At 41.9% G+C, this 22,861-nt stretch overlaps 1 protein-coding gene across 2 annotated transcripts; it reads right to left on the minus strand.

Annotated features, from left to right (window-relative positions):
* Positions 1 to 259: 259 nt before the first annotated feature.
* On the minus strand, positions 260 to 22,662 carry znf821 (zinc finger protein 821). Of its 2 annotated transcripts, XM_080729313.1 has the most exons (6): positions 22,628 to 22,662; positions 11,028 to 11,159; positions 10,764 to 10,882; positions 8,918 to 9,016; positions 7,766 to 7,932; positions 260 to 5,620 (listed from the first exon to the last, which is right to left on the minus strand). In XM_080729313.1, the coding sequence occupies exons 1-6, from the start codon at positions 22,629 to 22,631 to the stop codon at positions 4,555 to 4,557; spliced, it is 1,587 nt and encodes a 528-aa protein (XP_080585439.1). In that variant the 5' UTR covers positions 22,632 to 22,662; the 3' UTR covers positions 260 to 4,554. The 2 variants fall into 2 exon arrangements, with proteins under 2 accessions (XP_080585439.1, XP_080585438.1); XM_080729312.1 differs by lacking the exon at positions 22,628 to 22,662 and having other exon boundaries at positions 11,028 to 11,255.
* Between the last annotated feature and the right edge of the window lie 199 nt (positions 22,663 to 22,861).

The raw sequence follows: 22,861 nt of genomic DNA on the forward strand, positions 1-22,861 counted from the left end.
GTACTTTTACTTTGGTACTGTGAGTATTTTCTAACGCCAATAATGCACTTTTATGCAAGTACGTTTGTTAATACAGGACTTTTACAATATTTCTTTAATTGGGATAGGCCTATTGCTACTTTTATTTATGTAAATCTGAGCACTTCCACCTCTGCTTGTGTCTGTCATGAACATGGGGTGAGAAGGGAAGAGATGGATACTTGTACATTATAATAAAGTCAATGTTTATTTTCCACATTCTATTCCAGGTTTTATTATGATCTGTACATCTGTTAATATAGTAAGAGTGGCCTCCCCAAAATACCACCCATTAAGTATGCACATGACAACAGAGCTAGCATAAATGGTATCATTTCCATCTCTATTTAACTCATTCATTTTGGCCTTTTTCAGAAAGATTTATTTTGTAAACATGGACATAGAGAGAAAATCCTGATAGACTTGGTAAAAGGCCAAAGTTTTGACAACATATGAAAAGATCCTTTTCTTTTGCTTAAATTGAATAAAAACAGGCAGGCATAAACTAACAGTAGAACACAAGCTCATATTGAACCATTCTAGGACAAATGCAGTTTCACAACATGCAGTGCTTACTTAATTCATTCTGAAAGTACTGCTTGAAATGACAATTGTCAAAAGTACTGCAGTTGAAATAGTTTGCCATAACAAAGACCCAACGTTTTTCTTCCACTTTAGGACAAAACAGTTGACAATGGCCACATCAGCACCAAATCAAAAATTAACATCTGAGAATACTCGGTATTCATAGACAGAGAAGTAGGTGATGAACCAAAGATAGAATTGACTTGTATACCTGACCACTTGATCTGCCATTAGTGTGCCATGACAAGGGCAGCAGGGAGACCCTGTCACAATGTGCGTGATCAAGGTTGATATCCAGAAGAAAAATGCAGTATCTATAGGCTCTTTTCGACTATGAAGGGTAGCCCAGAACATAATGTCATATATTTTTGTAAAACCTCATAAAAAAGCAAAAATGGCTGATCTTCAAGCTTGTGGATGTGCTATTATCGCTATTTTAGAGGCGTTTTTGAAAGTATATGTTCTGGGTTAGTACCACCTCCTGTGCAGGGCCAGAATTAGGTTCTGAGAAGAACCATATCTGAAACAAATCCATAACCTGTGAAATACGTTTCACGGCACGGCACTCCAACCTCAATACATCTAGGCAAATGATATGAATGGAGGTCTATAAATGATATTTATCAATCAGGGTGCTGTATCTAGGGCCTGAGCCCTCACTGAGTTATATTGCCTGAGTAACTAAGCTCTATACAATGAAGTCTGTTATTTTAAATTTAAATCTTGTTCTGCATAGTTTCAGTGGAAAGTGTCTTAATTTCGCCTGGAATAAATACACCCCTGTTGCATAGAGGTTTGAGCCACTCCTAGACAAGACTTGGGGGAAATATCAATGTTATTTGTTGCTAAGAAAGATATTAGAGCAAATTAACCAATTTAAACTGGACAATGGACATACCTATGGGCACATCACAGGTGAAAATATTAAAAACATTTTAAATATTTTCAAAAATATATATATTTTCAAACAATCTCAAAACAGCCAATCTACAAGCTCACACAGTGTTGCTTGTATATCATCTTTCAGTGGTTAATTAAATGCCATAGAAAATAGCTTCCTGATTAAGATCTTGTCTAAGAGTGACTCAAACTGAACCAGTTGGGAGTTTCTGTCGCTAATATTCTCGTGCAGTGGTTCTCAAACATTTTAATTTCAAGGAACCTCCTTAACTCTGAGAACATACCAAATAGAACAAAATGGACCAGTAAGGTTCCATTTGATTCCATTTTGTACATTTGTACACTCACAACCTGTAAGGGTCTATTTCACGAAATCCTGAGGGTCCCTGCCTGGACCCCACTTTCAGAACCACTTTTCTTGTGGAATATGTCTGAAACCGGTAACTTGTCACTGCAGATATTTGCATCAGGAGAAGTTAAAGTTGTGAAACATTGGAGGTAACCTTACAGGTAAGAAATTACACAAGGAGAAAAAAAGAGCAGATTAACATAACATCTGATTTAAACAATTTTATACCATTAAACAAAATAAAATAATTTCCACAAGAAAAATATATTCACATCATATTGCATAAATATGTGTTGGAATGAGGTCAACAGGGTATAGTGTAAGGGAACCTCTCTCCTCACGTATGTAGGGCTTTACAGTTGTATTTTGCCTCAGTGCTAATCAACAGAGAGATAAGATAGAAAATTATAAACAATGTAAAGCAGGGATGTGAGGATTTAAAACCACACAATAATCCCTGACATACAAATATTTTAATATATTTAGGTAATTCAGTTGATAAATACATAACTGAATCATAAAGTTTATCCACAAGTTAAGTGGAATAATTAGGTACTGCAGTTTATACAGTTGCAGTCTACTGGAGTTGAACAATCATTACAGAGCAATGAGGATGCTTTTATTACACGGATTGCCTAAAGGGGATGTGTTTATTTATCTGTGTAACAACATATTTATGTCTTGTGTTCTGATATATTGAGTAAAAAATTACTTCAGGGGAAGGAGTCAACCAATGACTCTTATGAACAAAGGAAATATTCAAAAGTCTTAAAACTTAATGGAGCATTTCCTAATACAATATCCCCTAATGTGTTGAGTCCAGTGGTGGACAAGAGGCTACATGTTCTTGAGTACTTTTTTCAGTATCTGTACTTTACTTGAGTAAAGTACATTTGTGGATGCTTATGATTATGATCAATCGACTGCATTTCAAATTCAAATACGTTTCTAGGAAGGTAAAAGGTATATTATGAATTAATCACTTAAGCCCTATTTCAAAAATGGTGAAAAAAGCCAAATGATGCAACACGTTGAAAGCTTGTTGTAGCTCTGCTATTTTCACTATTATTGATATTTTTAGACATTTCACTGATATCAAAACAAAATGTACTTTGTAATTTGTACTTTTGAACTCCAGTACTTCAACTCAAGTACACATTTGACAGAGCTACTTGCATTTGTAGTGGAGTAATATTTGATCAGAATAGCCAACTTTGTCCACCACTGTTTGAGTCCCAAATATACAAGAGGTAACTAACGTATTGTACAGTACAGTAACAGCAGCACAGACTGGGGTTTTCATGAGCCATGAAGATGCTCTGCAACAACAAACAAAATATAATAATGACATTATTAATCATTTGGCAAAGCTTATGGAGTGTAGCAGTGGAAAAAAGGAGAATAACCATAGATTCAGATGTTGGCAAAGATACATTATGAGAGGCAGTATGTATTATGAGGGAATGTCACACACTTAAAAAAAAGAAAAAGAAAAGAATAGGACAAAGATATTCACAATGTAGCCAAATAATGAAAATGTTATTAACGCCATACTATGTAACCTTTTCAATTAAACTTATCTTTCACCGGCATATTTTTCACAATAACCATTCCACATAAATGTGTTTTTTTGCTCTACACATTACAAACACTATTTATTTTAATTATTTTGGTGTGTATCTGGGTTAATGTATGTAGTTGATGCATTTACATTTTTAATCAATACAGCTTATGGTGTGTTATGGTGTGTTCCAAAATATCTTCATGTGCTTGTGAGCAATTGGTGGGGGGCGGGGCTGTCCACCTCTAGATATATAATAATAACTATGGTTACACCGTATGACTTTAAGCAAAAGTCTGTGACATTGACACATTGAACACATCTCAAATGTTCCTGTGAATGTTTTTGTCCTATTAAGTGCCTGATAGATATTATGCAAACAAAAAACAAAACAAAAAACTGTGGGAAAACAACCTGCATCTTCAGAAGTAGTGTAGAGTTTATAGAGCTTTGGAAGCCTGGAGTTGGAAACGCAGTAGGCCACAGGACAGAGGACACGACTGTGGCCCCCGAGTGAGGTAGTTGTCTGGGTGAATAGAAGCTTCCCAGGGACTCACGTTGGCAGACTGAAGGAAGGTGTAGCTACCAGTACACCCAAACTGCTGGGCTGGCAGAGTGGAACACAGTGGTTCTCCAACTTGTTTTTTATTTCAAGGACCCCCCACAACTCTGAAAGCGAACACATTTTCACACTCTCAGAGTTAGGGCCCTGTAACTTTGAGAACCACTGGCATAACAGATGGCCGAGGGTTGTTGCTACAAGTCCCTCCTCCCACCACTTGAAGGTCCATGTGCAAAAAGATCTCCTCCTCTATGTAACTGCTCCTACCTGTGTTTAAATCTGCTAGCCCACGTTATGAACAGATAAATCTCTTTACAACATGCTTCTTTATATGATCCATACTGGAAAAACAAAAACATTCTAAACCCTGTGGGAAAAGTTCTTCTAAACTGTAATAAATTAATGTTTTGTTTGTATTTAACAAAGCAGTTTGTGTGACAAGTTGTGTCAGACAGAGAAAATCTACAGGTAAACCAGCTGGGAAAGGTTCGCTGTTGACCATGGCAACCTGATAGTGGAGTGTGAAGTCATTGAACACTGCCATAACTCAAAACATTGCCCCCCAGTGGCCTGCTGGGACTAGGGAAGCTTCATGAACAAGCCATTGTCAATAGAGGGGACAGGCATCGGGCAAGGGAACTGAAAGAGACTCATGTCTGCCGTGAGGGCGGCCATGGCGGCAGGATCGTGTTCTATCTGTGTCCTCAAAGACGGGTCAATCTTCTCCAGTCTGCGTTTGATCCTCTTGGCCTCCCTCTCGCGGATCAGCCTGGCCTGCCTCTTGTCGGGGGTTTCATTGGCCCGCTTCATGCGCATGGCCTCCCTGTCTCGCTGTAGCCTGCGTGCCCTCTGCTCCTCGCTCTCCTGCAACCTCTGCATCCGTTTGGCCTCGCGGTCCCGCAACCTCCTAATTTCCCGCTCCTCCTCTGACTCGCACGCCCGCTTGGATTTCTTGGCGGTGCGCTCACGCTCCAGGCGATGAATGCGTGCCTCTATCGGCTCGTTCTTCCGTCGCAGGGCCCATTTCCGCATGGGCGACTGGGCGTCCATGAGCTGCTGGTAAGCCACGCAGCTGTTGCATACCAGCAGTACCCCGGCAGGATACACCGGCATGGGGCTGAGGAGGTCTGGTAGAGAAGGCAGGCCCGCAGAGGAGGAGCTGAGACTATCAGGAATAGAAGGAAGCGATGAGCCTCCAGTCAGGAGACTGTCTGGCAAGGACGGGAATGACGGGCCTTGGTCAGAGCTACACTGTCCAGGGCCCGAGCATGGCCCGGATCCTGGGTTTTGGCCGTGACATGACCTGGGGCCGTGGCACTGACTGGAGATGGGGCTGGGTCCTTGGCACGTGCGAGGGCCTTGACAGGAGTTTGAGCTGGGACTTGGCCCTGGTCCTTGGCACGATTGAGGGGCTTGACAGGGGTTAGGACCCTGTCCATGGCATGACCGAGGCCCCTGACATGCGTTGGGGGCTGGTCCTTGGCCTGAGCGCACACTTTGACATGGGTTGGGGTTTGCGCTGGGGCCTGGTCCTTGTATTGAGCGATGGCCAGGGCCTGGGTTTGTCATGGGGCTGTTTGAGAAGTTGTCCCTTCCACTGTTACAGTCCATGCTGCATGGGTTGAGGACTTCTTTGAGTTTGTCCCTGTGTAAAAGGACAGTGATATTATATATGCTGATTAAATGAATCAATAATAAACCAACAAATCACTGAATCGCTTAAACATCACGTTACACTTTGTTGCTTTGAGTCAGCCAATACTGGGGAAAATCATCACAGATTCAGAAGCTACAGCTGGGAGCTTGTAGATTCGCTATTTGTAAATTGGCTATTTTCATGTGTGTATATATATTTTTTTCCCCCCTAACTTTTCACCTATAATGACACGCCCAAAACAGGGATCGATTACTAATCAATTATTACTTTTTATAATCGATCAAATCGATTCAATTAACTGTTGCACCCTTAGTGTTAAGCTGCTTTCTCACTGCACGCTAGCAGCTCACTGTAGCTGGTTGTCATAGTGACACCATCTTCAATGCGACACACAGGAACTATGGAAGTTATGGAGCAGGTTGCCATTTAACACTTAAGTTGCAATCAATTAAATCTCTTTGAAGGTCAAGTCGTGACATCATTTTGTAGGCAGAGGAGAACTCTGCCCCCAGAGCATTTTCTGTCCCTCGCTATTTCAACAGATCCGAGACAAAAATAACGACTAAAGTATAATTCTAACACTTTCCTTTCAACAACAAAGAGAAGAAAAATGTGTAAATAGTAAAAATAGTAAAAAGATTCACGGAAACTGGGAGCAGAAATTCTCCTCTGCCTACAAAATGATGTCATACTTAACAGCCCCATAGACTTTCATGTAATTCATAGTGCACGGATCGTGCACGCCCATGCCTAGATCATGCACCACGTGTGTGCACGCTGTTCACAGCTTTCAAACAAAATAATCCGCTTGGAAATCCGTTCAGGCATTCATGATATAGCAGCCATTATGTTTTCTTCAGATGTAAACAAACATGGCTGCCATGTTTGAAAGAATGGGTTGGTATGGGGGTTAAACATGCAATTTCGCGATCTCGATCATGCCTATTACATTTCTGGAGGTCACATTTCTTTGGGCCTTTTTTTTTTCAAAAACGGCCCAAACTCGGGAAACTCAGGGTTGGCACAGGTATGGTACCTATACAAACTCGGGAAACTCGGGGTTGGCAACAGAAGTGTTAAATAACATTCCAGCCACTATATTTACGGTGACCATATTTTCAAAAACCCAAACTAATAGTTAGTACTGGGATTTGCCTTTGGTCAGAGAGGTTTTAGATGGCTATTGGATATCTTTTAATTTAACTTAACTCATTCTGAGCCCAGGACATTAACGGATTAGGGGGTCCAGAGTGCCCCCTCCCGGCCCCATTAACGGCCGCTGTCTTATTTTGAAGGCCAGAAGTCTAGACCGGAAGTACTTCCGGTCTGACGTCATCGGATCGTGCGCCGGAACCGATGCGTGTCCACGTGGAGTTGTGTAATGGCCGACCGGGAGCTTTTATAACTGTGTAAAATAAGCGAGCATCTGCCTCCATCCTAGCTTCTAAAGTGTAGTTTTGAGATAATGGACATTAAAGATGAGATCGGCCGTCCACCTCAATGTTATGGGATGACTATTGTGTGCTCGTGGAGCCGTGATGATGACAAATCAGCGCGGATTTCGTCTCCGGAGCGTCGGCCATTGTACTAGGTATTTTTACTCGCCGTTACAGTAATATATTACTTTTCCCGCGACATCGCGTGGATGGCACTATAGATACTCTATTACTTTTCCCGCGACATCGCGGGGTTGGCTTTTAATGAGTTAACTTAATACACAGCAGAAATGTAATCGCAGCGAAACTAGCAACATTAAAAAATACTCACTTCAAAAGGAAGCAGTGTGTTAAAAAGTGCACTATGCAACTTTTGCTCAATTCTTACTTATCACTGAGCTAATAGAGCCTTCCTGCTTGCTCTAGGGAGAAATATAATTTTGACCTTGAGGTCACAATTCATGTCAAACCAGAAACAGGATTGTCAAAGGTCAAGTCCAACCTTGACACAGGATCTAAATATCTCAATAGAAGAGCAATACCAATACCCCAATCATATAAGTTATTATTATATTGTATTAAAATACTCTACCATGGAGATTGTACAAAATAACATTTTATTCCCTAAAGAAAAAGCACATAATAGAGTTTTAAGCTTCAAGCGGAGCCAGGGAAGAGGCTGGAATTAAGCAGACACCTGTTGAAGTTGTTAGTGTCTGTGAAGTGTGTGCCACAGACTGCACAGTTGGAGAGGCGGTCCTCAGAGTGGATGAGAAGATGGCGTCCAAGGGAGCCTGGCGAACTCAGGGCTCGCCCACACACTGGGCACACGTAGCTTTTGCTGCTGCTCATCATAGCAGTGTGCTGTTCAAGACATCAAGACAAGAGGGACAAAGAAACAGGAGAGTTGCTCAAAGTATACCAACCAGTATCGGGTAGGGTAGGCTGTAAAATGAGAGGTTAACACTTTCATGTGACAATAATCGCAGACTCAGAATGCTGGGAGAAAGTGCTATGCGAAATAAAAATGTCACCACCATGGCGCCTCCAGGATCAACAATTAAACTGTCATCCTTATTTTCCACCTTGTTAATCTCACAACGGGCAATTGCAGTGGAAATAAAAGAGCAGGACAATCAAAGCTGCCAGACAATGGGTGTTAGTCACACAATGGCAAGTGAATTACTGTATATGTGCACCAAATTCTGCAGTTCACAGAAAACCCAAAACAGGATGCATAGCAACCGTTTCTAACTGCCATTAGTGGTGGGCAATCCCGTTCATTTCAGTGAACTAATGATTTCGTTCACGTTCACAGTAATGATCCGTTCAAACGATTCATTCACGTTCCCCGTTCATAGTGCGATCGTCCCATGAAAAACACTATCGCGGAGCGTTTTTATTACGTCGTGTGTACAACCCGCCCTCTCGTCCTGTGTGCCGGGGGCTATTAGGGGGAGGGGACGGGGGGTATGAAAGAAAGAGTGAACGTAACAGTTAAGGAAATGAACGAATCGTTCACGATTCATTCTTGTGATTCGTTCTTATGAACTAATCACTCATGAATGACACATCATTGCCATGTGTTATACTGTCTTCGTTACAAAACTACAGCCAAAATATATCTACAGGCTCAAAACACGTTGCAGTACTATGAGGCACTGTGAGCTTGAATTTCTGAAGATTTTGACAAATCTTTTTACAAGTGAAATGGGACATTCTGCACAATGACGACGTTTACTTGTAACAGAGTATTTCTACGTTGTGGTATTTTACTTAAAGTCATGGTACTTCTTCCACCACTGTACTTATTGGATAATATCAACCTCCAGCCGGTCACTGCTCTCACCTGGTAGACATGAGAGATAAGCTTCTCCGGGGTGCTGAAATCCAGGGTGCAGAGGGGACACACAAAGCTGTGGCTTCGGTCTCCGCCTTCCTCGCTCTCCTGAGAACACCATGTACCACGGAAATGGATGTCAGGAGTTAACACAGAGTCACGCAGAAGAAGAAACGCGTTGGCTCATTTCCTTCTGCTAATGGGTAGGGGTTTGGAGGTGCATTATGCCGTATGCCTGATTCATACTTGGTTGTGTGCCACAGACAATGAATGTGTAGAATGACTCATACATGTCATTCACAACCAGGTTTGCTGCGTCCTTGAGTTTAAGTATGTTTGGTATCTAGCTTAACCTGTAGTACATAGCAATAGTATTTATCTTTACCTACCTACTCCATATAGTACAGTGTCAGGCCTGTGGGCCTGACAAATGATTTTGTAAACTAGAAAGAATGCTCCTCGGAGTCAAGTAGGAATATGGAAAATCTGAAAAATGTGGGGCAGAGGTTCTGCTCTGTTATCCAGGGAATATGCGTGCACAGTTTTGCTGCGACCGGGCAAACAGGGTGCAAAACATAATCTCTGCCATGCCTTCGGCCTGGCGGAGCCAATAATTTACAATATATGACAGTCCCACATATAGGCTAATGATTCTCAAAGTAGGGTCCTTGAGGGGCTTCCAGGGGGTCCCCAGCTAGATTCTAGTTTGGAACTAAATGGACCCTTAATAGATCTGTAACTCTGAGAATGTACAAACGGAACCAAAGTAGACTTGGATCAAGACTAGTATTTTATCGAGTCTGACTTTTGCTTTTGACTTTTGTCTTGGTCTCCATCACCCTGCTGTCACTGGAAATAAGTGTGAAAAGCCTGTACTTCTCTGTACATGTACAAAGAAAAAACATATAAAGTGCTGACCCTACATACATCTATGATAGTCTTGATCCAAGGCTAGAGCCAAATGGTCTCGTAGGGTCTACATGGTTCCATTGTACACTCTCTGAGTTATGGGGTTCTGTGACTTAAATTTGCATAACAAACTGGATTCTTTTAATTGAAAGGTTTGAGAGGCACTTAAATTAATGAACACCCCCACCTTAAACATATTTGTATCCATGTTGGGAGTGCTTCACAGGCATGTGTTTCATAATGTTTCTCTCCATGGCTAAGAAGAGACATCTTATTCAATGCAAGAGAAAGTTTATCTCTGCTCAAAAGGGAGTGTGTCTGTCTGACGTGTCTGTCTCCAGGTGTTCTCTTTTTCCTCCACTTTTTAATTAACTAAAAGTCCTCAATCAATGATGTGGCCTTCACAAAATGATTAGTATTTCTATCTATTTCTAACTATTTCACACAGTTCTATCAGTTTGCAGCAGACATCTTCCTTTAGTGACTTTTATAGCAATAAATAGCAATTAATATATTGATTATTTTAGAAGACTGTGTCAAAGTTCCAACGTAGCCTTTGATTGTGTTCTGGCCCATCATCTAATGACTTTGAGGCCAAACTTACTTGCTAAAGTAAGTACTGCGATAGTAGATAATTTTATAACATTATCGATTCATAATCGAACCCCATTTTGGGCATGTCATTAAAGAGTAGACAAATGTCAAAAATAGTTAAAGTGTTGTGAGCTTGTAGATCGTATATTTTCATTCGTTTTGCAGATCACCGGATCAACTAAATATTAAATAAATAGCGCTCATATATACAGTATATATATAAGTGGTTACTCGATACCTATATAAAAAATGTATATATAGCAAATAAAATAAATGCATTCATTTAATTTAGTTGAAAAGGTAATTGAAAGAATAATGGTTAAGCACCAGCCAAGAGATCAAGTGCTCTAACCTCCTTGACTCCCGCTCCGTGTAGGCGGCACTGCTGTCTCTTGGTGGTCATGTGGTCGTCGGCCGAGGTGTTGGAGGACGAGTCGTCACCGTTGTTGTCAAGGTCACTGTCACTGTCTTCTATGGAGGCAAACACAGCCCTATCAATACAGACAGGACAACAGAACACAGAGCAGGGCTTACTCTCACCAACACCCCTCAGGAACCAAGGACATCCTATGGAATCCAGTCCTTCCCTGAACCCATCCACTCATCCCTCCAGTACCTGAGATGCTATCCTGATCATCAAATTCCTGGGAGTTGCTTTGGTGGTATTGACTGCCCTCTGTGAACTCATCTCTGCCGTCCATGTTAATAGTGTGCTGAAGGCCTGTGATGCCTGACGTGTGGAATGGCCCTGGAAGAAGAGACATTGAAACATTGAACTACTGATGAAACATAGGGCTTCAACTATCCATGATCTTCTTAGTGCTTATTCTATCTATGCTTCAACTATCGATGATCAAAGCACAATGATGTCTGCACAAAATACAGAAAATAGCAGATCAAGATCAAGCTTTTAAATCTGCTATTGTCAGGGTTGTCTATATATTTATTTTCATTTTTGAAACTTTTTGCCTATAGACAATTCTTGATAATCACATTTGAATTGATGAATTAGATTAATTGTTGCACCCCTAACCCTGATTGCACCAACATTCACCTCACAACACATTGACCCTTGACCTGTGGGACCCAAACGTTGATCATCTCATCTCTCAGCATCCAGAAAATGTGCCGAGCTGTTCTAATTCTTGACCTTGACCTTCATTGTGACCATGACCTTTTCAAGCCCAAGTTAATCAGCTCTTTGGGGTCATTCCCACTATATGTTTCATGTCGACAGCCCATCCATTCAAGTTTTCTTTACAGTCAGACAAGACCCTGCCATGATCAAGCAGGATAATGATAATTTACCACAAATCGTGAACCCTAGCGACAAAAATAGACAATCTTTAATCTGCTATTTTCGGTGAGGAGATTTGGAGTGGAGGGAAAAGGGGAGCAGACCTAGGATAGAGCCCTATCACAAACACAAACACAAACTAAGTGTTGACAAATAAAGTTGAACCTTGCTGAACCAAATGGTAATCTAATTCTAAGCTGTGATATGGTAAGTGAAAATTGTATATGTTTACCAAAGATGCACAGACACCGGTCCCGGTGCCAGACAAAATTATATACGGTATCATAATATGCTAAAATGATTCAAATTAAGACAGGAACATAACAATGAAATAAAATACTGTAGCTAGGCTATTTTGACAGCTCTGTCTTTAAACTTGAAACACCAACGGCAGACGTACTGAATTCAACCACCATAACTAGTCCAATGCCACTGGCTGACAATTTGCCCAGCTTGAATATTATTAAAGATTTCCCCCAAAGCACAATCTGGTTGGTGAGAAATTCCACAAACAAACAGTCTGAAACTTTTACCTGTGCATAAGAAATTGCATCATCTTTCAATGTTTTAATGAGATAGTTACAAGACATTTCTATCTGATCGTCGGATACACCATATGAGCGTTTCCATCTCCATAGCAACATAGAAACTGCATCTATTGCTATTGCACAAGAGTTTATGAATTTTTTAACACTTGTGCATTCACCTACATCATGGGTTCTCAACAGAAGCTGTAGCAATATAATGAGAAAATTCCTGTTATCCACAATATAAAATGTTGCCATTGATCAATTCTTTAATTTAAACAAACTTTTTTTGAGGGAGACCAGGTTAGGATAGCAGTAGCACACATTACAAGATTTAAAGAAAATATACAGTAGATCATGTCAAGACGCAATTAGTCAAAAACAATTGGGCAACAGATCCAAATGCCATGTTTAAGAATAGCATTTGCATGCACTGAATCACAATCATCCATTTCCTGATTTCCTGAGCGGTACAGACTAAATACAAATAATACATTTAGTCATTTTAAGGAGGACCTCATGGGATATCGTCCAAGGCCAAGAGCATCCATTACTACTACACTGACCTGGATGCTTTGATACTTAATATACTCATCCTACACAGTCATTTATATACGCTTCACGGGCAAACGGCAAAGACGAGCACTCTGACGTACTTGCACACAGATTGACTTCATTTACATCCCAACCCCCCACTGTTCACACACGTATACATGCATACATGGCAGCACCGTTCTACAGGCATGCTGCAGTCCCAGGGGGGAAGCAGCCCTGCACTCCTTTCCACTAGCTAACTGCCTGCTAGTCAGAGTGTGCTTCTCTCTCTCTCTCTCCCTCTCTTTCAGCACCACCCACACACTGAACAGCCTGGCTCGCCCTCTGTCCTCCCTGCTTGTTCGCAGCACTGATTGTTTCTATATCTATACCAGCAGCTCTGAGGGGGAGGATAATGCCTCATACCAAAGCAGCCCATATGTGGTTGATTTAACCCCTTGCACAGTGATCCTCTCTATACTCTGCAGTATCTCTGCAGTAGGACAAGGTAAACAAAGCAAATGTTAGCTAACATTATAATTTTTCATAGTAACAGAATACAAATAAACAGTGAATAGAAACTGCTCCAGCATACTCTAGAGTTTAACAGCCAACAGCCATAGAAACAGGGCACGAGTACCTCTTCTAGCGAGGGTTTCTCCTTCATGCGTTCTTTCCAGTTACAGAGATCAGAGATGGGAGACACATTCTGACTTCAGTTACCTGAGACTGACAGAAGTAATTACAGCCTCTGTTGCAATCCTGAGGTAACGCACACACCGTCTTCTCTCTCTCTCTCACTCAAACACACACACACACGCACACACACAAGCGTACACACACTCACAGTCGCACGCGCACACTGACACTCACACACACCCCTATGGAGGGAGGAAGAGCTATAATCTGGGGGAGCTGTGTTTTTCATTCAAACGCACACCACCGACAACATTCTACAGCCATCATTCTACTATTAACTGCTTGCAGAGAGTCGGTCTGTGAACACAGTTTGGGCACTCTTCCCATAGTAATCCAGGCACTCATTAGCATTGGTAGAGTGGGTCGGAGTGTTGAACTATGAACTACTACAACAGGCTGGCTTCACGGCACACAGCCAATGATTGATGTGTGAGAGATACCCATCCCCCCACCGCCAGGCTCTGTCTGTACATCTGTCTCTCCTCGCCACCCCCCCCCCCCCCCCCCCCCACCAACCCAACCCCTCCACCTCCCTCAGTCTCTGCCACTCTGATGTTATCTCAGAGTCTGTGTGTCTGTAGGCAGGAGGTGACGCACTGTCTGACTGAATCCAGACAAAGAGACAAACTCATCAGCCAACAGACACACAAGAGGGAGAAGAGGAGGAGGGGAGGGGGGGAGCAAAACAAAACAGACAAAAGACAGAATGCCAAAACTCCGCTCAAACACCAAGCAATGGGGGTCCTGTTGAATTCAACCCCCCACCCCCCCCGGCCATCCCCTCCAAACACACACACACACACACACACACACACACACACACACACACACACACACACACACACACACACACACACACACACACACACACACACACACACACACACACACACACACACACACACACACACCGACAGACAGACAGACAGACACACACACAACACTGTCTGAATCTCCAGGAAGTGCTGGGGCCCCTGTCTTCCATCCATGCACAGACACTGTGTAGCGTTGAGGAGCATCAGAATGGGAATGGTGGCGGAAAAGACATTGGATCATCCAAGTCTCCCACATCATTTCTCACTTTGCCTAATTGACAGCCTGGTATTTCAGGAAAACGGAGATGGCCGCACAACACTTCTTTTTTTTTTTTGTACAGAATGCCTCCCCTCCCTGTGGAAGAATCTTTCATCAAGACAGCATCTTGACTCAAAACCTACTCTACTCCGAGACAAGTCCACATAAAAATGAGCTGTTGAATACTGTGTTTTTCACTCGGCCTCAACACCACACTATTACGCTGGAGGCACATGACAATCCCATAGTGAAAAGCATTCCAGAATGTCACTGGGCTGCAACAGTAAGTTTTGGAGAAACGATATGCATCTTCGAGCGAGGCCAAGTTGCTATGCGTCAGTGACGTTTTGACTACTTGACAGAAATGACAAAATAAACCGAGCATAGAATATCTATAAATTCAAGGAATCTGTGTCTGTCTTTCACATATCTCAAGAACGGTTCATCCGCTCAACTCCACACTTGGCAGGTGTATTGCTGATGACCCATGGGAGGGCAGTGTGTCGAGTGCAACCTAAAGTCACCAGTTTCCACAGTTAGCAGTGGAAAGTGGTTTTCATGTGAAGCCCGACTTCCGTGTACACACACGCGCACACGCACACGCACACACACACACACACACACACACACACACAGTATCGGCTCTAGACCCAAACCGGATCAGTCACCTACAAAAGCCCCTTTTCGACTGCAGCTTTAGCACCACACTACACCGCACCACATAAAAATATCTACATTTACATGTATTACATTTATATGTATTACCATTACACAAAAGTACCCCAAGAAACAAATTGACCCTTTTAACACCTTGCCGTCCGAAATAGAATGGTGGTTGGTAGATTAGCCGTGAAATTTCTATTATTGTATTGTGATCTGAGACATAATATTATGTTTATAAACATGACCCCGCAGCCCCTCCATCTTGAACAGCGCCGCTGTTTTTTTTTTTTTTTTTTTCCCCAGCTCAGTAACTCACCATGATTTTCTCGATTTCCGTTGGGATAGAATGGGGGTTTTGGCCGATCGTCGATGTCCCCGTGCGTTTCGCGTGCGCGATCCTTTCACGTAAATGTCCCCGCAAACAATCCATGTGTGACTGAAGAACAGAACTGAAAAGTTTCGCTAGCATAGCCCCAAGCATGGCTGCTGTAGGAGCTCGAGTGTGCAGACAGCAAACGGATGGCTGGGAGTAGCCTTGGAGAAGGAGAGGCGCTGACGTCACCTCTGCTTCATGCACGGTCTGCATGAGCTATCAATGCACGAGTGGTGACTAGGGAAGGTTAGACGATCGCCGATTTTCGGATCAAAAGCTTTTATTCCGGTTTTAAAGACAAAGTCCGGGAATGTACGGCGTGGCTGAGAGTCCCTGGGGGGATGTGCGATATAGTACGGTTTTAACATTAAGGGGCTCCCCGTGGCTTAGAAGGTGTTAACTGTGATTATAATACATTATACATTTGTATTACAACTATCCTAATTATAAATGCACTATAATGGATTATAACTGTGATTATAATATACTATAAAGTATTAATGTATTACTATGATAACTATAATACACTATAATAGATTAACAGTGATTATAACACAATAGAACCTATCATGTATTACAACTATATCCTGGTGGTCTTAATGAAAAGTCAGTGAGTGACATTATGAAGTGTTTGGCCCTGTTTGGCCTAGCTCAGACCTACTCTGGATTGGATACTTTTTAGTACCACGTTTAGTACCACTTTCACACCACTCTACCCAGGTCCTTGTAGTGGAAAACCTGGCACAAGTGAGCGGTGTGGACTGGAGTGGTGTGGTGTTGGGCCATGTCAGTGGAAAAGGGGCTTTAGTGAACTGATCCCATTCTAGTCAAGGGTGAAGGTGTCAGTGTTGCAAGCAGCACTTCTGGGGTCCAAGCCCTACTGGCCTACTACTTAATGGCCACGCCCTGAATGGCCACCGCACCAGTCAAATAAACAAAATAAAACCAGAGGTTTTTCTTTTTCAAAATAGCCAGTGAACAAAACTCACAGTTCTTCAGAGCTGCAAATAAAACACTGATTCAAAACTCATGTTGGGAAATAACCTGCAAACTAATGCTGTCTGATGTATCTTCAATGTCTTCATTTAAAAACATATATTTATATATTTTTATGTAATGGTACTGGTAGTAATATAAATTCTTGTGTCATCAAGCATGCTCTTGTCTACATATTTACAATCAAAATCTAGAAACATGCCTAGTAATTTCTAATTAGCTCTAGATCTTTTGTGATTCTGCCTAGTTGGTTTGTTCTAATCTATGGCAACCTAACCTAGTATCACAAATAGCTAGTAGGTGGGAAAAGACTGTACAGAAAGAAACAGGACTTATTGTCTTGAACTTGTACACACACACACACACACACACACACACACACACACACACACACACACACACACACACACACACACACACACACACACACACACACACACACACACACACACACACACACACACACACACACACACACACACACACACACACACACACACACACACACACAAATTATGTGCGTGTGTGTCAGCCAGCCTGCCTGTCAGACTGTCTCCTTGCCTGTCTGGTCTGTCAGTCTGTCTGTCTGGTCCGTCTGTCTCGTGGGGCCAGCAATGTGCATTCATTTCATACCAGATAAGACAAGACAGACAGGTAAAACTAAATCAATACCACAGCTGAAGAAAAGACCATTTACAAAGAAAAATATGGTTTAGTTAACGCTCCAGTTAGAGCCAATGGTATGATTTCTCAAAGAAGTTAAATGTAGAATTTAAGAATGCAGTATTTTGCCTGAAGCACACACAGTAAGGTATGTTATTGTTGTGCTAGCTTTTACTGGGTCAACCGAAGGGTCTTGGGCTCCTACTACGTACGTACAACCGTTACACCAACAGTTGATCTTATTAGCTCATAGGGATTACTGAGGTCACGGCTGCAACATGTATTTCAAACCCCACCTTTAAACAATCTATGTTTAGAAAGCAGATCTGAAGCACAGATAACTTCCGTAGGTTTTTTTGTGTAGTGTACAATCTTCCCTGCTGGCTTGAGAGAGGCATCTCAACACTGTCTGCATGCTGTGTGCCGGCGAATGTAGATAGCCAGTGCAGAGGAAAACCAAAAATCCTTGTTACATTTGTACACTCAAGTCCTGTCCACACCAATGCAACAAAACCGTTTTAGAGACCGCTGCAGCGGGCTGGAGTCTCTGGACTGACCAGCGCTGGTGCCATTTGGGGATAATGGTTGCAAGTAGTTGCACTACTGTGGACTGGCCTTCAGAGTGACAAATGGATAAATTAAAACTGCAGGTTTCACTATTATATTCGTTTTGACATTTTTAGTCCTATTCTTGTTTAAAATGTAACTGCAATTCGTGGGTAGCTTGCACTAAAGGATTTCACACGCTACTTTACACCTGTAAACTTGTGATGTGACACTGTAAAGTCATGTTGAAGACATAGCAGCAGCAATGTCAGGAGGAGCAATAAACAGCTTAGACAGCAACAACAAACGATTTCTTGCAAAAATACATCTAAAAAAGGATCTACAAATTAACATGAAACTGATAAGTCAGTTACAGGAAAAGAGTGCATCTAGTTCAGGTATTTTAGTCATTTGTCACTACAACCGTGTGTCTCACCTGTCAGCTCTCCAACAACTAGGGCTGTCACGATATGACATTTTACATGACGATTAATTGTCACTCAAATAATTGGCGATTAACGATTTAATTGTGTTTTTGTCGTTGATAATTACATTTCTGTTTGGCTTTTAGGCTTTGAAGTTGTACATGGTAGATATGACACATAACCTAAATATACAAAGAAATTACTGACATATTTGACAACTTACTACTTAAAAAATAACTTTGATAGTGGAAATAGCCGATCTACAAGCTCACAACGCGTCGCGATGCGACGCGTTGTGAGCTTGTAGATCTGCTATTTCCACTATTTTGGACATTTTTCAACATTCACGATTATGACGATTATGACAAAATAATCACGATAATGTCAAATAATCACGATTAGACGATTATGTAATAATTGTGACAGCCCTACCAACAACTCTACTGGGTTTGGAGTGTAGCCCAAACCTGAGATGATGTTAGCTCCAATGGATGACATCAACAAAGTAAACAAGTTCAAGCTGCTCTCCCTTTGATCACAGGCCTGGCAATGTACTGTTTCTGATCAGGACCATATCAAGATCATGTGTGACATAAATTAATCCAAGTGCACACAAATAACGCATGATATATCCCATGACAAACGATTGTCTGTCTGAATGACAGGAGAGCTGAAGGAAAACCCACATAAGCCAGAACGTTTCTTATGAATATGATTGCAGACACAGAGAGAGAACAACATACAGTACCTGCCATAATCATCTGAATCAAAACCTTGCATTACCACAGTGGTTCTAACTTCTCAAACTTTTGAATGTCAAGGAAGGACCCTCAAATTGACACTTACTAGCCTGCGGAACCCCTATGCCAGAGACCCCCATAAGAGGAGATGTTTACGGCTCTAGCAGTGATTCCCAACCATTTTAAAGACCCCCAGTTTGACATGCATTAGGCTACGGACCCCCATTCAATGGCATCTCTATCTCTGAGACCTCAATTTATAGGCCTATTGTCAAATCAATATTAATTTAACTCAAATTTGTACACTCTCTGAGTTACAGACCCAAGGGTCCATTTGGTTCCTAAGTATCATTTAGGTGGGGACCCCCTGGAACTCCCTCAAGGGCCTCCTGGGGGTCCCCGGACCCCACTTTGAGAACCACTGCATTACTGGGACCCCGCAACGGCACGCAATGCATGTCACATCAAGTTAGCGCTCTTCACCTCAGAAGTCCACCAATAGAAACGTGATTAAAGTCACATGCATCCATCTATCAGCTGTCAAGACAATAAACGTCTGACTGATATACTGTCCAGTAATATGCTTCATTTTCTTACAGTCTCAACAAAGCAAAAACAGCTATAGGATGATTTCCAAAAACAAAAATTGTTGGATAATGAGATGTCCCTTTGACATAAAATGCCATTCAAAACGCACTAATAGAAACGACCAAAAGACGACTTGAGAATGAAAATCATTCATTCATATGCAATGGTTGCAACAAACAATCGAGTGGGGAAAACAAAAACTCCCAATCACCATGTTATAATTAGTATTTTTTTTTTAAATGCAATATACAATACCTGTGATGATACCTACAATTAACTTTGAAGGGGTTGGTCTGTTTTCGCCTTGACATAATATTACTCCCCCACTCCCGATACAAGAACTCGAATCTCCTCCTAAGATCCAGATTGCAGCCTGAGCCGGTGTATATCCCACAGAGAACAGGAGAACGACCACACAACAAGATGATGATTATAAAAACCAAATGGTCTCTCTCTGGCTACTCAAGCAGCAATGAATAAACGCTGTTGGGAGTCGGGTCCATGATCCATCCTTGAGAATAAAAAAATATATAGGCTACATACACGGACGACCCCAACGTCCAAAAAAATAGATACAATCTAATAATAGTACAGTCACATCCTCGCCAGCAAAAAAGAAGAAGGCACCGTTCGTTGGTTCGTTGTATCAATGCATGTTGTAAATGATGGGGATAATGATAGGCTGCTGCCAGCAGACACCGAGCAGCCCCGAGCGCAGACGAGCCTTCCTTCTGTCGCTCTGCCAACAGACCGCAACCAAACGCACTGCAGCCACGCAATGACGCAACGGCATCAGCTGATCTCTCACGCAAAAAGCACGACGCAATGAATGGTGGGATATGTAGTAGTACAGCACTGTTTCTCAAACTTTCAAATGCCAAGGTCTCCCCTTAACTCTGAGTTTACAAATGGAACCAAATCCTTTGTACACTCTCAGAGTTACAGACAACCCACAGAGTCCCTGGAATCCACTTTGAGAACCACTGTAGTACAGCCATGAGTACAGCACTGTTTCACTAACAGTGGGTCCAGACCTCCAGACCCATTTGTGACTCACGGACCAATTTTTATGGGTCACAAATCCCATTTTCTTTTCCTACATTAAAATATAGCCTATATTATGTTTTGAAATATTTTTCCCTCCCTCCAAAAAACTTTTTTTTGAGCGGTGGTCACACCGTCTCCATAGCGTGGCCGTGTGTGTATGTATGTATGTGTGTGTGTGTGTCTGTCTGTATGTAGCCTGTGGTGTAGCCTGCTATACATTTTCTGACCACACATGTTAAGGGAGGGCGCTGTTCAGGCCAGGGACACTCACACTCACATTCACACACACACAAATATACACACACACGCGCGCGCACACGCACGCGCACGCACACACACACACACACACGCACGCACACGCACACGCACACACACGCAGCCTCCACCGCTCAGTTCACACAAGTGTGATTTTTAAATACATTTTAAAACAAACAAACAACAAACATATCAAAGAAATGCCATGAATACAAAATATTAATAATTAAGAAGTAGTGAAAATAGCCGATCTACAAGTACAAGCTCTGATCTGCTGTTTTCGCTAGTTTGGGTCAGGGCCCACTTGGTTCCTATTCTTAGCTATCAATCAATTAGCTGGGCTTAAAGGCGTAGTTCACCCCCAAAATGACTTTTTTTTCTATTGATTAGTCACGCCAGGGAGACTAGAGTTCAATAATATTTTTAGTTTTTTGTCGCATTCCTAAGACTAAAATGTGATAACAATAAATTTACCCCCATTCGTTCCGGATGGGGACACGTTTCGAAACGAGTCCCCATCCGGAATCAATGGTGGTAAATTTACTCGAATCACATTTTTGTCTTAGGAATGTGACTAAAACCAAAAAATATTATTGAACTCATGGCATGAGTAATCAATAGAAAAAATGTCATTTTGGGGGTGAACTACTCCTTTAACATTGGGGCTGTGAGTTTCAATTGGCTTGAAGACAAATTTCCACATGATCACACCCATAAGAATTCCATTATTACAGGACCATGCTGGGGTCATTGCCACGTTGGTTTGTGGTGGACATTTTGGTAAAAATTCAAATTTTGCCTCAGACATAGTAAATGAGTGGACAATAATACTGCCAGAAACACATAAAGAGATAGCCTTGACCAAACCAGGTCTGTAACTCTGAGAGAGTACAAATGGAACCAAATGGACCTGTATTTGCACACTCTCAGAGTTAAGGGGGTCCTTAAAAATTGTACTAGTTGGACTCCCAATATGCCATGGTGTCAAACAATATACATATTCTGACTTGACATTCAGTAATTGGGTTTTATAATCAAAATAAGAACATCTTAATGGTGTGTAAAAAAGTAAAATCTTAAAGAATTTGCCACGGACAAGACCAAGTCTTTGCCACTGATACATTTGTCCGTGTACGGACATATTGATGACCCCTGGGTTCAGAGTGAACCTTGCTGTCCTCTGTCCAAATCTGAAATGGACACCTGCCCTAGTTCTGGCATCAGTCACGTGTGTGCTGTGGTGTTGCAAACTGTTGTATGTACCTGCATCATCACAGAGCCAAATTCCTGTGCATTTGTTGTCACTTCGCCAAGTATCCACTAGGTGGAGCCCGCAAACCACTGAACCAATAACATAGTCGTCATCACTGACTGCCACGAGTGAGCTATACGGACCGCAGCACGACTTTTATAGGAAAATTATTATTCATCCGCAGTGTTGGGATGAAAAAAAGACATTTACTACTAAAACTATCCAAGTCCTGTGAAAATCGACGGCACTGATAATGCAGTTGACAGATTAATTATTATTAACAAGCAATCACTGAATCAAAAGTCGATTCGGTACCAATGGAATGAATGATGAACATCATCAGCTAGCGTTAGCTTAGACATCGTAAAACTAGCCTAGCTCTCCTCCTCATTCGGTGCAATGCAAAAAATAAATAAAGAAGAACCAGATAATTATTGTCTAAGCGATGAAACCATAATAAAGTATTCAGCAGCAGCAGAGCAATGCAGTTAACTATAGTCCTCTATTTCGCTGATATAAAAAGAACACTGCGATTACCCATGTTGTCCAGTGAAATATAGCATAGCAAAGTGTAGTTCTCTGAAGAGAAAACGATGGAGAAGAAAAAGCTTCTGTGGTAAAAAAGAAAAGGCTGAAAACGGTCAAGTCCCACAGGGAGGCAGCTAGCTACGCGGCGTGCCGTCCGCGCCTCCTTTTTCATGAACCTATGGGTCAATAAACTTCGTCGTAGAAAAACAGAAGATCTACAAGCTCAAGACGTGTGGCCTCCAA

This window comes from Nannobrachium achirus (assembly GCF_963921795.1).
Source record: "Nannobrachium achirus genome assembly, chromosome: 7".
In the NCBI taxonomy this organism is placed as follows: Eukaryota; Metazoa; Chordata; class Actinopteri; order Myctophiformes; family Myctophidae; genus Nannobrachium; species Nannobrachium achirus.

Bases quoted from the DNA above. Each gene is read 5' to 3' on its own strand.
- znf821 (XM_080729312.1), bottom strand. From the start codon at position 11,175: ATGTCTCTTCTTCCAGGGCCATTCCACACGTCAGGCATCACAGGCCTT. The intron at 7,933-8,917 runs GTGAGAGCAGTG...TGTCTTGAACAG, and splicing joins TTATCTCTCATGTCTACCAG to CACACTGCTATGATGAGCAG. The intron at 5,621-7,765 runs GTGTCTGCTTAA...CCTTTTACACAG, and splicing joins GACACTAACAACTTCAACAG to GGACAAACTCAAAGAAGTCC.